We start from the raw sequence: 11,051 nt of genomic DNA, 5'->3' as shown, positions 1-11,051 counted from the left end.
GGAGGGCGGGGTCCAGAGCGGGAGGGTGGTGGACAGGTTGTTGCAGTTGTCCTGGTGGCGACACACGTGGGTGTAGGAGAGGACAGAGAGGCCAGGGCCTGCCCTGTGCTCCGTGATGCGGGCATCCTGATCCACCACCGGGGTGCAGCCCTTGTTGAATACTATGTACACTTGGGGTCCTGTGCCAAGAGAGAGAGGCAGGCCCTGGACTCCTGGGTCTGAGGGAGGAGAGGCTGGGGGCCTGGCCTCCTGGGTCTGAGGGAGGAGGGGCTGGGNGGGAGGGGTAGCAGCTGAGGCTTCTGGGAACCTGGCATGGGAGGGCCTTGAGAGAGGAGGGGCTGGGGGCCTGGATCCCTGGGCCTGAGGGAGGAGGGGCTGGGGCCCTGGATCCCTGGGTCTGAGGGAGGAGGGGCAGGGGGCCTGGACTCCTGGGTCTGAGGGAGGAGGGGCTGGGAGCCTGGCCTCCTGGGTCTGAGGGAGGGGGCTGGGGGCCTGGACCCCTGGGTCTGAGGGAGGAGGGGCTGGGGGCCTGGCCTCCTGGGTCTGAGGGAGGAGGACGCTGAGCCTGGACCCCTGGGTCTGAGGGAGGAGGGGCTGGGGGCCTGGACCCCCGGGCTTGAGGGAGGAGGGGCTGGGGGCCTGGACCCCTGGGTCTGAGGGAGGGTCTGATGGTAGTCTGGGTGGGGTAAGAGGCTGGGCGCCCCAGGGGCTATTCCCGCTGAGGAGGGGACAGCTCCGTGGCTGAGTCCCTACACAACACAGTAGGACTGGCCAGGGAGGGATGTCTCTCCCAGGGAAGGGTGGGAGTCAGGCCTGGGGCCCCTGGGGCTCTTCTCACCGTTGTCAACAAGGATCAGCGTTTCTTGGCAGCCCCAGCCCTTCTCGCACACCTCGTGTTCAGCCATCCATTGAGGGGGCATCTCCGATACATTACTCAGGAACTCAAGTGTCCCGCTCTGACAGGTCAGGTTCTGCGCTCCTGAGATGAGAAGAAAAATCCACTTGAGTCCATCCTTCAGGAAAACTCCCTCCCAGGTCAGGGTCCTCACTCACGGAGCAACATGAGGGTGGCGCCCAGGAGAGCCAGCTGCAGCGCAGGGCTCATGGTCAGGACAGCTGCAGCTCTGGCTCCTTCCCTCTCTCCTGGGAGCCCAGCCCTTTTATATCTCCCCACACGGGCCGCCAGGAAAGGGGACACCCTGGCCCCCAGCAGTCAGAAACATCCGGGCCCCCAGGCCCAGCTGGTCCGGCCACTCAGCCCTCTTTCCTCCTGAGCCCGGTTCTAAGGCTGCCCACCCCCACCCTGCTTCAGGGTAGTTGGGGAAGGCAGTTTCCTCACGGAGACCTGGCCCCAGGTGGGGAAATAGCCCAAGTGCCTGTGAGGACATTGTTGGGTGGCTGTTGGCTACTCTCTGCTTCAACCTCTGCCCACCTCTGATTCTTGCTTCTCACTTCTTTCTTCTGTTGCTTACTTTTTTATTCCCTTCATCACGACTTTCCCTCATGCATTTCTCTCCCTCTGTTCTCCCCACTCCTGGCAATCCAGGCCCCAGAGTCTCCACCTCCCCGCCACCGGCCTGGGCGCTGAAGTATGGCGAGGGGAGGGGCTGCAGCGGAAAGTAAATCTCTGTCCAAGACAGGATATTCCTTGACATTGACAAAGCCAAGTTTCTTTCCCAGAGAGAGAAGGGGACAGGGAATGTGCTGGAAATGCAGCTATTCAGGAAAACGGCATCAACACTGTGCCTTGTGACATTGACCTATTTCTTTTTTTTTTAATGTATCTCTCTCTTTTTTTTTTTTTAAATTTTAGAGAGAGAAAGAGAGAGTATGAGTAAAGGAGAGGGGACAGAAGGAGAGAGAGACAGAACCCCAACCAGGCTCCACGGGGAGCCCAATGCGAGGCTCGATCCCACGACCCTGGGATCACGACTGGAGACGAAATCAAGAGTCCTACACAACTAACTGAGCCACCAGGCGCCCCAACGTTGGCCTGTTTTTGTGGTATAAATAGTCCTGCCATGTTTGATTTCAAGCTACCAGTCATTTGACAACCGGCTGGCAACATTCTGAAATATTTAACAATAGGCTTTTGCAAGTCTATACAAACCAGCTCTAGCACACTGGGCAGGAGGGGGCTGGGGAAGAATAAGGGCTATCCAACTGACGGTGGGGGGCGGGGTATGAGGAAGAGGAAAGTGGGGGGAGCAGTAGCAGAGGAGAAAGAGATGAACGTGTAACTTGCGACTGTGTTTATTTTTGACATCTTCATACATTCTATTTCACTGTTTGCATTGCAAGTTCAAACTTTGCCGCAAGGGCAGAGCCACATTTCCCCATCTCCCAGTGCATCGAGACTACAAACAGGGCATATAGTGAGTGTTCAATAAATATCGATTGGCTAAGTGAATGAATGAATGAATGAATGCCCGGTGACAGATGGCAGCAGAGCCATCACCACGTCTGTACAGGTGTGCACCATAGAAACCCCATCCCCTTCCCAATGAGTCACATTGTTGCTGTGGGAATAATGGCGCCCTCTGGAGAGGTGCATGGCCAGGGGAGGGGCAGAGAGCGAGGGAGACAGAGGATCCGAAGTGGGCTCCACGCGGAGAGTGGACAGCCCAACGTAGGACTCAAACTCACAAACTGTGAGATCACGACCTGAGCTGAAGTTGGGCCCTTACCCGACTGAGCCACCCAGGCGCCCCCGTGAAGCAGTGTTTCTGGGGGAAGAGAAGGAAGGGTGGGCAAAGAGGCACGTAGGGTCCCACGTAGTCAATTCGATGTCTTGCTTTTGGTCAACAAATATTTACTGAAGCTGGACTCTGTGCCAGGTCCCATCCCAGTTGCTGGGGATTCAGGAAAAACCACAAGAATGAGGCCCAGCTTCTGCTGAGCTCACATCGGATGGAGAGAGACAGACCCAGAGCAAACACGTGAGCACAAAACAAAAACAAAAACAAAAAAACAATGGTGCTGGGTGCTGGGCAGGGGAAGACGACGTGACGGGAAAGTTAAGTGAATGAACTGGGATCAGGGAAGCCCTCCAGGAGGAGGTGGCCTGTGAGCTGAGAGCAGGATGAAAAGAAAGAGCTTGCCATGGAAGACATGCGGGAAAGGCATTCCAGGCAGCGGCAAGAGCAGGTGCAAAGGCCCTGGGGTGGGCCCACCCCAGCTTACACAGGATTCAAAAGAAAGCAGGTGGCTAGGCTGGAGCAAGGAGGAGGTGATGGGTGTCGAGAGCGGCAAGCTGGCAGGGGCCTGGCAAGGTAGGATCGAGTCAGGATATGAAGGCAACCTTCCTGGGAGTCTTGTGTATTTCAAGTAGCAAATGCAAGGCTGGGCGTGGTGCTATTTAGCAAAAAGGCTTACAGTTTCGGGTGTGTGAAACTCTGTTTGCTACCCCGGATCTTGTTGCTGCCTGATTGTGTAGCCTTGGGCCGCTCACTTCCCCTCTCCCAATTGCTTCATCCTCTTCTGTACAATAAGGGTGATGATTATCTTCACCTCACAGGTTGTTCATAGATCTGGGACTTCATGAATGAAGGGGGAGGCCGGGTCCACTTGAGAAGGACCCTGCAATGCAACCATGGGTGTAGACAGTGACCATTTCCCTGTGCCAGTAAGACTGGAGGCCACGTATCTGGGGGAGCGGGGAGCGGGGCACTGGTCAAAGGCAAGTAAACGCTCAGATCTTGCAGGGATTATGTGGACGATGGCTCTGGGTGGCCGTTAATCCCTGCCACGAAGGAGGTCATCTCTCCTGCTCTGTCCTGTAATATAGTTCAGAGGGACCGTGATCGTCTGATTTGCTCCAGAACATCACACTCACCCACTTTGTGGATGGATTTGTGTTACGGAATCAGACACAGTGAACAGAAGTAGCAAGCATCCTTGATGATTCAGTAAACAAGACAAGTGTACGCCAGAGGGTGGGAGATAAATGGCGCCACATCCAGCAACCCCACCCATCATATTGGTGTAAACCCTAGGGCCCCATAGGTCCCGGGCACGTCCCCAAACAGTAGCCCCCCTGTAATCTGCGGAGGATTCATTCCAAAGCCCCCCTGGATGCCCGAATGCACGGTAGTTCCAAGCTCTCTCTATACTCTTTCCTTCCTATCCATACATACCTATACTGAAGTTTAATTTTTTTTAAGTTTATTGATTTATTTTGAGGGAGGAGAAGGGTGCAGAGAGAGAATCTCTAGCAGGCTCTGCGCTGTCAGCCTGGAGCCCAACACGGGGCTCGAACCCACGAACCATGAGATCACGACCTGAGCCGAAATCAAGAGTCGGATACCCCACCGACTGAGCCGCCCGGGTGCCCCCACGCTAAACTTTAATTTATAAACGAGGTGCAATAGAGATGAACAACAATGACTCATGTTTAAATGGAGCTATCATAACCATATGCTGTAACAGAAGTTATGTGCAGGTGGTCTCCTCAAAATATCTTCCTGTACTGGGCTCACCCTTCCTTGTGTGATGATGTGAGATGATAATATGCCCGCGTGATGAGTCAGAGGACTCAGACACAGTGTTAAGCTAGTACTGACCTCTGACCCTGGGTCAGAAGGGGGATCATCTGTTTCCAGACTGCAGCTTGTGGCGGGTAACTGAAACCAGATGAGGGTGACTGCTGTGTTCCTTCTGAAACAACATGCTACACCTTACATGGCCGCCTTTAGAACAAACGTAGATCCCTTAAGATTGGGGGGGGGCGGAAGTGTAGCATATTTTGACATGTTACTCGTACTCACTTTTGAGAGAACCCACAAGACTGCCAGTTTTGAGTAGATCCTAGAGTAGGGAGGGACTCGAACGAAAGTCATATGACCCAACAGACCCAATGTCATTGAAAAGTTTCTTCGACATAAAGAGATAAGAGGATGAGGGGCGCCTGGGTGGCTTAGTCGGTTAAGTGTCTGGCTCTTGATATCAGCTCGGGTCATGGTTGTGGGATTGAGTCCCACATCGGGCTCCATACTGAGTATGGAGCCTGCTTGGGATTCTCCCTCTCACCCTCTCTCTCTGACTCTCCCCTGCTCATACTGTCTGTATCTCTCTCTCAAAAATAAATAAAATATTTAAAAAGATAAATAAAAATAAAAATATTTTTAAATTTTGTATTTATTTTGAGAGAGAGAAAACGAGCAGGGGAGGGGTAAGGAGAGAGGGAGAGAGAGAGAATCTCAAGCAAGATCCATGCTGTCAGTGCAGAGCCGGATGTGGGGCTCGAACTCATGAAACCATGAGATTATGACCTGAGCCAAAACCAAGAGTCAGACGCCCAATCGACTAGGCCACCCAGGCGCCCCCAAGTTCCGCTTTAAATCCAAGGTTGACCTGGACTGTGACTCAAGAATATGATCGCCTTTGCAAGCTTGGGTCCTGGAGGGTCAGACACGGGCTGATCTCAGATCTTTCACTGTGTCATTGTTCAAAGTTGTCAAAGACGGGGCAGAGCTGCAGGCAGGTGAAATCCCGCGGCGTCCCCTCGAATTCAGACCTATGCACCGGCAGGTGTCTCCCGCTTCCCATCTCACAATGGAACCGGGTGAAAGGCCGGGACAGGAAGGGATGACCCCTGCACAGTCACAGTCAGGAATGAGGCTAAGACAGAAAAGAAATGACAAACCAGAACTGGGACACCCCTGGAGCGCGATCCCACACCCAGCTACTTCAACTGCAACACAAATCTCTCCAACACTCTGCGAGGGCTTGAGCTGTGTCCCCCTCTCCCCAAATACACGGGTTGCAGTCCTAACCCCCAGGACCTCCAAAAGTGACCTTATTTAGAAATAAGGTCTTTACAGAGGTAATCAAATTAAGATGAGGCCATTAGGGTGAGGCCCAATCCAGTAGGACTGGTGTCTTTTTAAAAAAAATTTTTTTTAATGTTTATTTTGGAGAGAGAGAGAAGGTGGGGGAGGCAGAGAGAGAGAGTCACAGAATCCAAAGCAGTCTCCAGGCTCTGAGCTATGAGCACAGAGCCTGACACGGGGCTCGAACCCACGAACTGTGAGATCATGACCTGAGCTGAAGTCAGACGCTTAAATGACGGAGCCACCCAGGCGCCCCATGACTGGAGTCTTACAAGGGGGAAAATCTGCACACAGACACACATAGAGGGCAGAAGATGTGAAGACACAGGAAGGGGATAGCCAGCCACAAGCCAAAGAGAGAGGTCTGGGACAGACCTTCCCCCCCACCCCTCAGAAGGAGCCGACCCTGCCTACTCCTTGACTGTGGGCTTCCGGACTCCAGAACTATGAGCGACAATACCTTTCGCCAATACCAAAGCGTCCCAGGTGGTGGCACTTAGTTACGACGACCCCAACAAACAATGCCCAGGCCAAGAGCCAGCTTAGGATGATCTTCACGACAGGGGCTAGAGGCCAGCTGTGGGACCAGGACCGGAGGCAGGACAAGCACTTGTCAGAGGGATAGGGAGGGATGAGGGCACAGAGACAAGATTCTGGAGCTCGAAGCAGGTGGCTGTGGAGCTCCCACCGCCCTCTCTGCCCTCTGGTTCCCCCTGACCCCACTGGACCCGCACTAGCAGCTGTGACCGAGTGCTAGGACCCACCCCTCCCCCGTAGTCACACAGTGCTGCAGGAAACCCACGCACTCTAGAGACCGAGGGCGGTGAGCACTGGAGCCTGAGTCCTGATAAGATGGGAGGGTGGCTCAGACCCCCAGGGCCTAAGGGACAGGGTCTTTGCGACCAGAACTACCCCTTCATATTTTTATTAACTGTCCCTAGTATCTTTATTAATAATATATTAGTAATCATATTGAATATTAACTGTCCCCAGTTGAAAGTTCTTAATATATATTCATGGGGCACCTGGGTGGCTCAGTTGGTTGAGCATCTGACTCATGATTTTGGTTCAGGTCATGATCCCAGGCTCGTGGGATTGAGCCCTGCATCAGGCTCCATGCTGGATGTGGGGCCTTCTAAAGATTCTCTCTCCGTCTCCCTCTGGCCCTTCCCCATTCCCTCTCTCTCTTTCTCTCTCTCTAAAATAGCTTTACTTCCAGAAATAGTACCAATCCTGAAAGTACACAAAGGGTACCTTATTTCATGTTACATGTAGATGCTGAGAGTTGAGGTGGGTTGTGACTTGGATTTCTGGGTCCAGATGACAGTAGGCTGGGGGCAGGACTCCTGGGCCTGAGGAAGGAGAGGTCTGGGAACAGGGACCCACAGATTCCTGAGAGATGAGAAAACTAGGGGCGAGCCATCAGGGACCCAGTGTTTGAAGTGAGTATCTTGCTATCTTTTCCCTTTGCTCTTGAGGCAGGATCAAAACCACAGTGAGCACTAAAGACTGTCTGTCCCGTGAGTCTGCTCCTTGTTAAGAGGCATCAATCAAGACGGTCCCTTCAGGGGGCGCCTGGGTGGCTTAGTCGGTTAAGCGACCGACTTTTGCTTAGGTCATGATCTTGCGGTTCGTGGGTTCGAGCCCCGTGTCGGGCTCTGTGCTGACTGCCAGCTCAGAGCCTGGAGCCTATTTCAGAGTCTGTGTCTCCCTCTCTCTCTGACCCTCCCCTGCTCACGCTGTCTCTCTCTCTCTCTCCTAGAAATAAATAAAAATATTAAAAAAAAAAAAGACGGTCCCTTCAGTTACTCTAAGAACTGCCAAAGGTTCCAGAATCAACCAGACAGTGTGGACAGAATAGCCAGGCTCCCGGGGAGCCTGGACACCCCTCCCCTGAAATCTGTGGGCTCTAACCCCTGGGGACTGGTTGCTGGGGCAAGGCTGGGACCGGTCACGGCCCTGCTGTAAAGTGCTGTATCCTTTCCCGCCTCCTAATGATCCCTACCCCTCCTGTCCTGTAGTCCAGGGCTTAAAGGCATCGGACACCTAATTATTTCTCATCCCATGAATCACATGCCTATTCTTAGTGTTTTGAATGTTAAAACATGAAATAATTAGAGCTATGCTATAGCCTAATTGCAGCTTTTTTTTGGTCCTGGGTTAATCTTTGAAGGGGTGCCTGGGTGGCTCAGTCGGTTAAGCATCTGACTCCAGCTCAGGTCATGATCTCACCATTTGTGAGTTTGAGCCCTGGGTCGGGCTCTGTGCTGACAGCTCAGAGCCTGGAGCCTGCTTCAGATTCTGTGTCCCCCTCTCTCTCTGCCCCTCCCCCGCTCATGCTCTGTCTCTCTCAAAAATAAATAAAACATTAAAAATAAATAAAATAGGGGCACCTGGGTGGCTTAGTCGGTTAAGCATCCGACTTTCGCTTGGGTCATGATCTCGGGGTTCGTAGGTTCGAGCCCCGCGTCGGGCTCTGTGCTGACTGCCAGCTCAGAGCCTGGAGCCTGTTTCAGTCTGTGACTCCCTCTCTCTCTGACCCTCCCCTGCTCACGCTGTCTCTCTCTCTCTCCTAGAAATAAATAAAAACATTTTTAAAAAATAAATAAATAAAAATAAATAAAATAGAAAAGAAAAGAAAACATTTTGGGGGGGTGCCTGAGGATTGGCAGATTAAGCATCTGACTTCAGTTCATGTGCTGATCTCACAGTCGCGGGGTTGGAGAGGTGGAGCCCCGCATTGGGCTTGCTGCTTTGCAGTGTGGAGCCCCGCTTTGGATCCTCTGTGTCTCTCTCTCTACCCCTCCCCCCATCTCTTTCTCTCTCAAAAATAAATATTTGAAAAAATTTTTCGGCGGTTTCTAAAAGGTCATAATAGTCTTCCTAATATAGCTAAATCGCTTTCTCTTAATATTTGTATTCACTATTTCTAGGTTTTTTAAGTTTTCATTGTGGTATTTTCTCTACTCAAAATAAATATTCATTTACATCACAGCACTCACGGAAACAGCACCAACTCTGAAAACACACAAAGGGCACCTTTGCTTCCTGTTACATACACATCTGGAAAGCTTACAGATAGACGAAATAGAATTTTCAGCCATGAACAAGAAATCTGAACGAACGGCAACGTCTTATTCGCGGCAGTGGCGCGGCCACGCGGGTCGGCCCTAACGGCAACCTGTACCCTCATCGTTTAAGCTCATGCATACATTCAAGGATGCGGGAAAGAAGTCTGAAGCCTGCATTTCTCTCTTCAGCCTTCCAGAAAGGCCACGGAGGGGGTGCGGTGCCGTGATGCGATCGGAGGGAGGCGCCCGGGCTGGGCGGGAACCACTGCAAGTGAAGGTGACGAGGTCAAGTTGCCTCCCAGTGACCATGGCCACAGGGTAGGTGCTGGGGCAGAAGCCAGACTGGGTACATGGGAGGCCATTTGGACAGGGAGAGTAGTCCAGTGGGTGATGGCCAAGGGTTTGACCTCATGGCCTGGCTGGAGAAGCAGAGACTCCATGGCCCAACGAGAGAAAAGGGTCAACGAAGCCACTTGGGGACGCGCTGCCCACCCTGCCTTGCACGCCTGGTGCTACAAACACCGGCTAAGGCCCCGGGCCCTCCCCGTGGCTCGCTTGACACTCGCCATCTTGCGCGCGTGCCTTCCAACCCTGCCGGGAAGAGACTTCTCCGGAGCCAATGGGGTGCGGCCTTCCTTGGGGTTCATCCAATGAGCTCATTAGATGCGTTCACATCGGCCAATGGGGCTTGGAGTGACCCGTTGGGCAAAGCTGGCCCCGCCTTCCGTGTCTCTGAGAGAAGAAGCGAAGGCCAAGTGGAGCGGGAGAGCCGTTCTAGGCCGTTCCTTCAACTCCGTTAAGATTCTTGTGAGATTATCCAAAAGCCAGGTGGAATTTGGGTCCCTTAAGGAGAAAAGGAGAGCTGGGGACCCTGGGTCCTGAGGAAAGAGGAGGCTGGGCGCCAGGACGCCTGGGCCTGAGAGGAAGGGAGGCTGGGGGCCCTGCGGGAAATGGCGGCGGCTGGAACCCGAACCCCTGGACCCCTAGACAGAACAGGGTGGGGATCTCAGAATTCGATTTTGGGCGGCGGGGGCTGGGGGCTGAGAATCCCGGGCCTTGGGAGAACATAGGTTTGAACCCGGCCTCTCAAGTGCGTGGGGGCAGGTGCCTCTGGGCCGGACTCCAGGGTCCCGAGGTTGGCGGGTCCCGGGCTGTTGACGTCCTCTGCCTTCGGGGAACAGGTGTTTGGGTTGGAGAGTTGCAGCTGTGGAAACCGAGGCGCAGCGAACGTGTTACGTTGCACAAGCCTGCAGGCTCGATCGGGACACACCGACTGTGGAGGTCACGGTCTTCTGTGGTGCAGAAGTGTCTGAACTTACCAGAAGGTCCCTGCAGTCTCATTCTGTGAGGCTGAAAAGTCCCCTCTTCTGTGTCACATCACAGATCCTGAGCCGCTCTTCCAGCCCTCTCTCAGGGACGCCATGGGGACCCGTTGGGTCCAGAGTTTGCTGTTCCTCCTCCTCCTGGGAGCCCCCTCCTTGGCTTGTAAGAATGGCGGGCGTCCGGGGAGAGTTAACGGAGGGTTGGTCTCTGGTGACGGAGGGCTGACGCCGCCCCCCCCCCGGGAAGGGCAGGCACTCACCTTGGTCTCCCCTTCTCCCCAGCAGTGCAGAACTTGTACTGTCACAAGGGTGTGTCCACCAGTATAGAAGAGGGTCCAAGCAGTGTGTTTAACTGGACCACGGAGAAGGTTGAGAGTTGTGAGAGCGGGTCATTCTGCCAGGAATCCCTTCTGATGGTTAAAGCAGGTAAAATGAGAAAGGGCGAGAGGAGGGGTGAGTATGTCCAGGTCGGTGCTGTTCCCCTCCCTCTCCCCCAAACCTCAGGCCCACCCTCCTCTTTCTTCCCTCCCCTCCCCCCCCCAACAGGGACCAAGACCGCAGTTTTGGCCACTAAGGGCTGCATCGCTGATGGGACGCAGGCGGTGACATATGTCCAGCACTCCCCGCCCCCAGGCATTATCACAGTCTCCTACTCCAGCTACTGTGATGATTCCTTGTGCAACAGCAGAGAAGACCTTCAGGAATTCTGGAGGCTGGAAGAGACCCTAGAAGCCTCCAGAGGTGAGAGATGGGGACTCCGAGAAACTCTCTGAGCCCCTGAAAAGATCGTTCGCCTCCTTTCTTTGTGTTTTTATTTGGCCTAGGCC

General features: G+C 53.8%; 2 protein-coding genes and 1 long non-coding RNA gene across 4 annotated transcripts in view; 1 reads left to right on the top strand and 2 right to left on the bottom strand.

Annotated features, from left to right (window-relative positions):
• CD177 (CD177 molecule) overlaps positions 1-905 on the bottom strand; it is a 5,670-nt gene extending 4,765 nt beyond the window's left edge. The window contains exon 1 of the mRNA XM_077747288.1: positions 839-905. Within this exon, the coding sequence (XP_077603414.1) occupies positions 839-905 (67 nt within the window). The remainder of the gene's footprint in view (positions 1-838) is intronic.
• An 8,657-nt stretch (positions 906-9,562) lies between these two features.
• Positions 9,563-10,645, bottom strand: LOC144217709 (uncharacterized). The gene is made up of 3 exons (XR_013330937.1): positions 10,485-10,645; positions 10,222-10,384; positions 9,563-10,106 (listed from the first exon to the last, which is right to left on the bottom strand). It is a non-coding gene; the product is annotated as an uncharacterized LOC144217709 (long non-coding RNA).
• The window catches only part of TEX101 (testis expressed 101), a 2,838-nt gene continuing 2,110 nt past the window's right edge, over positions 10,324-11,051 (top strand). Inside the window, exons 1-3 of one of the 2 annotated variants that reach the window (XM_077747373.1) lie at positions 10,324-10,387; positions 10,510-10,650; positions 10,771-10,965. In XM_077747373.1, the coding sequence (XP_077603499.1) occupies positions 10,324-10,387; positions 10,510-10,650; positions 10,771-10,965 (400 nt within the window). Of the gene's footprint in view, positions 10,388-10,506; positions 10,651-10,770; positions 10,966-11,051 lie in introns of both variants that reach the window. The other variant, XM_077747371.1, reaches the window with a different exon arrangement.

Source organism: Crocuta crocuta, unplaced genomic scaffold (genome assembly GCF_008692635.1).
Source record: "Crocuta crocuta isolate KB4526 unplaced genomic scaffold, BGI_CrCroc_1.0 scaffold334, whole genome shotgun sequence".
In the NCBI taxonomy this organism is placed as follows: domain Eukaryota; kingdom Metazoa; phylum Chordata; class Mammalia; order Carnivora; family Hyaenidae; genus Crocuta; species Crocuta crocuta.
The sequence above is the reverse complement of the archived record's forward strand: the minus strand, read 5'-3'. Positions and strand labels throughout refer to the sequence as shown.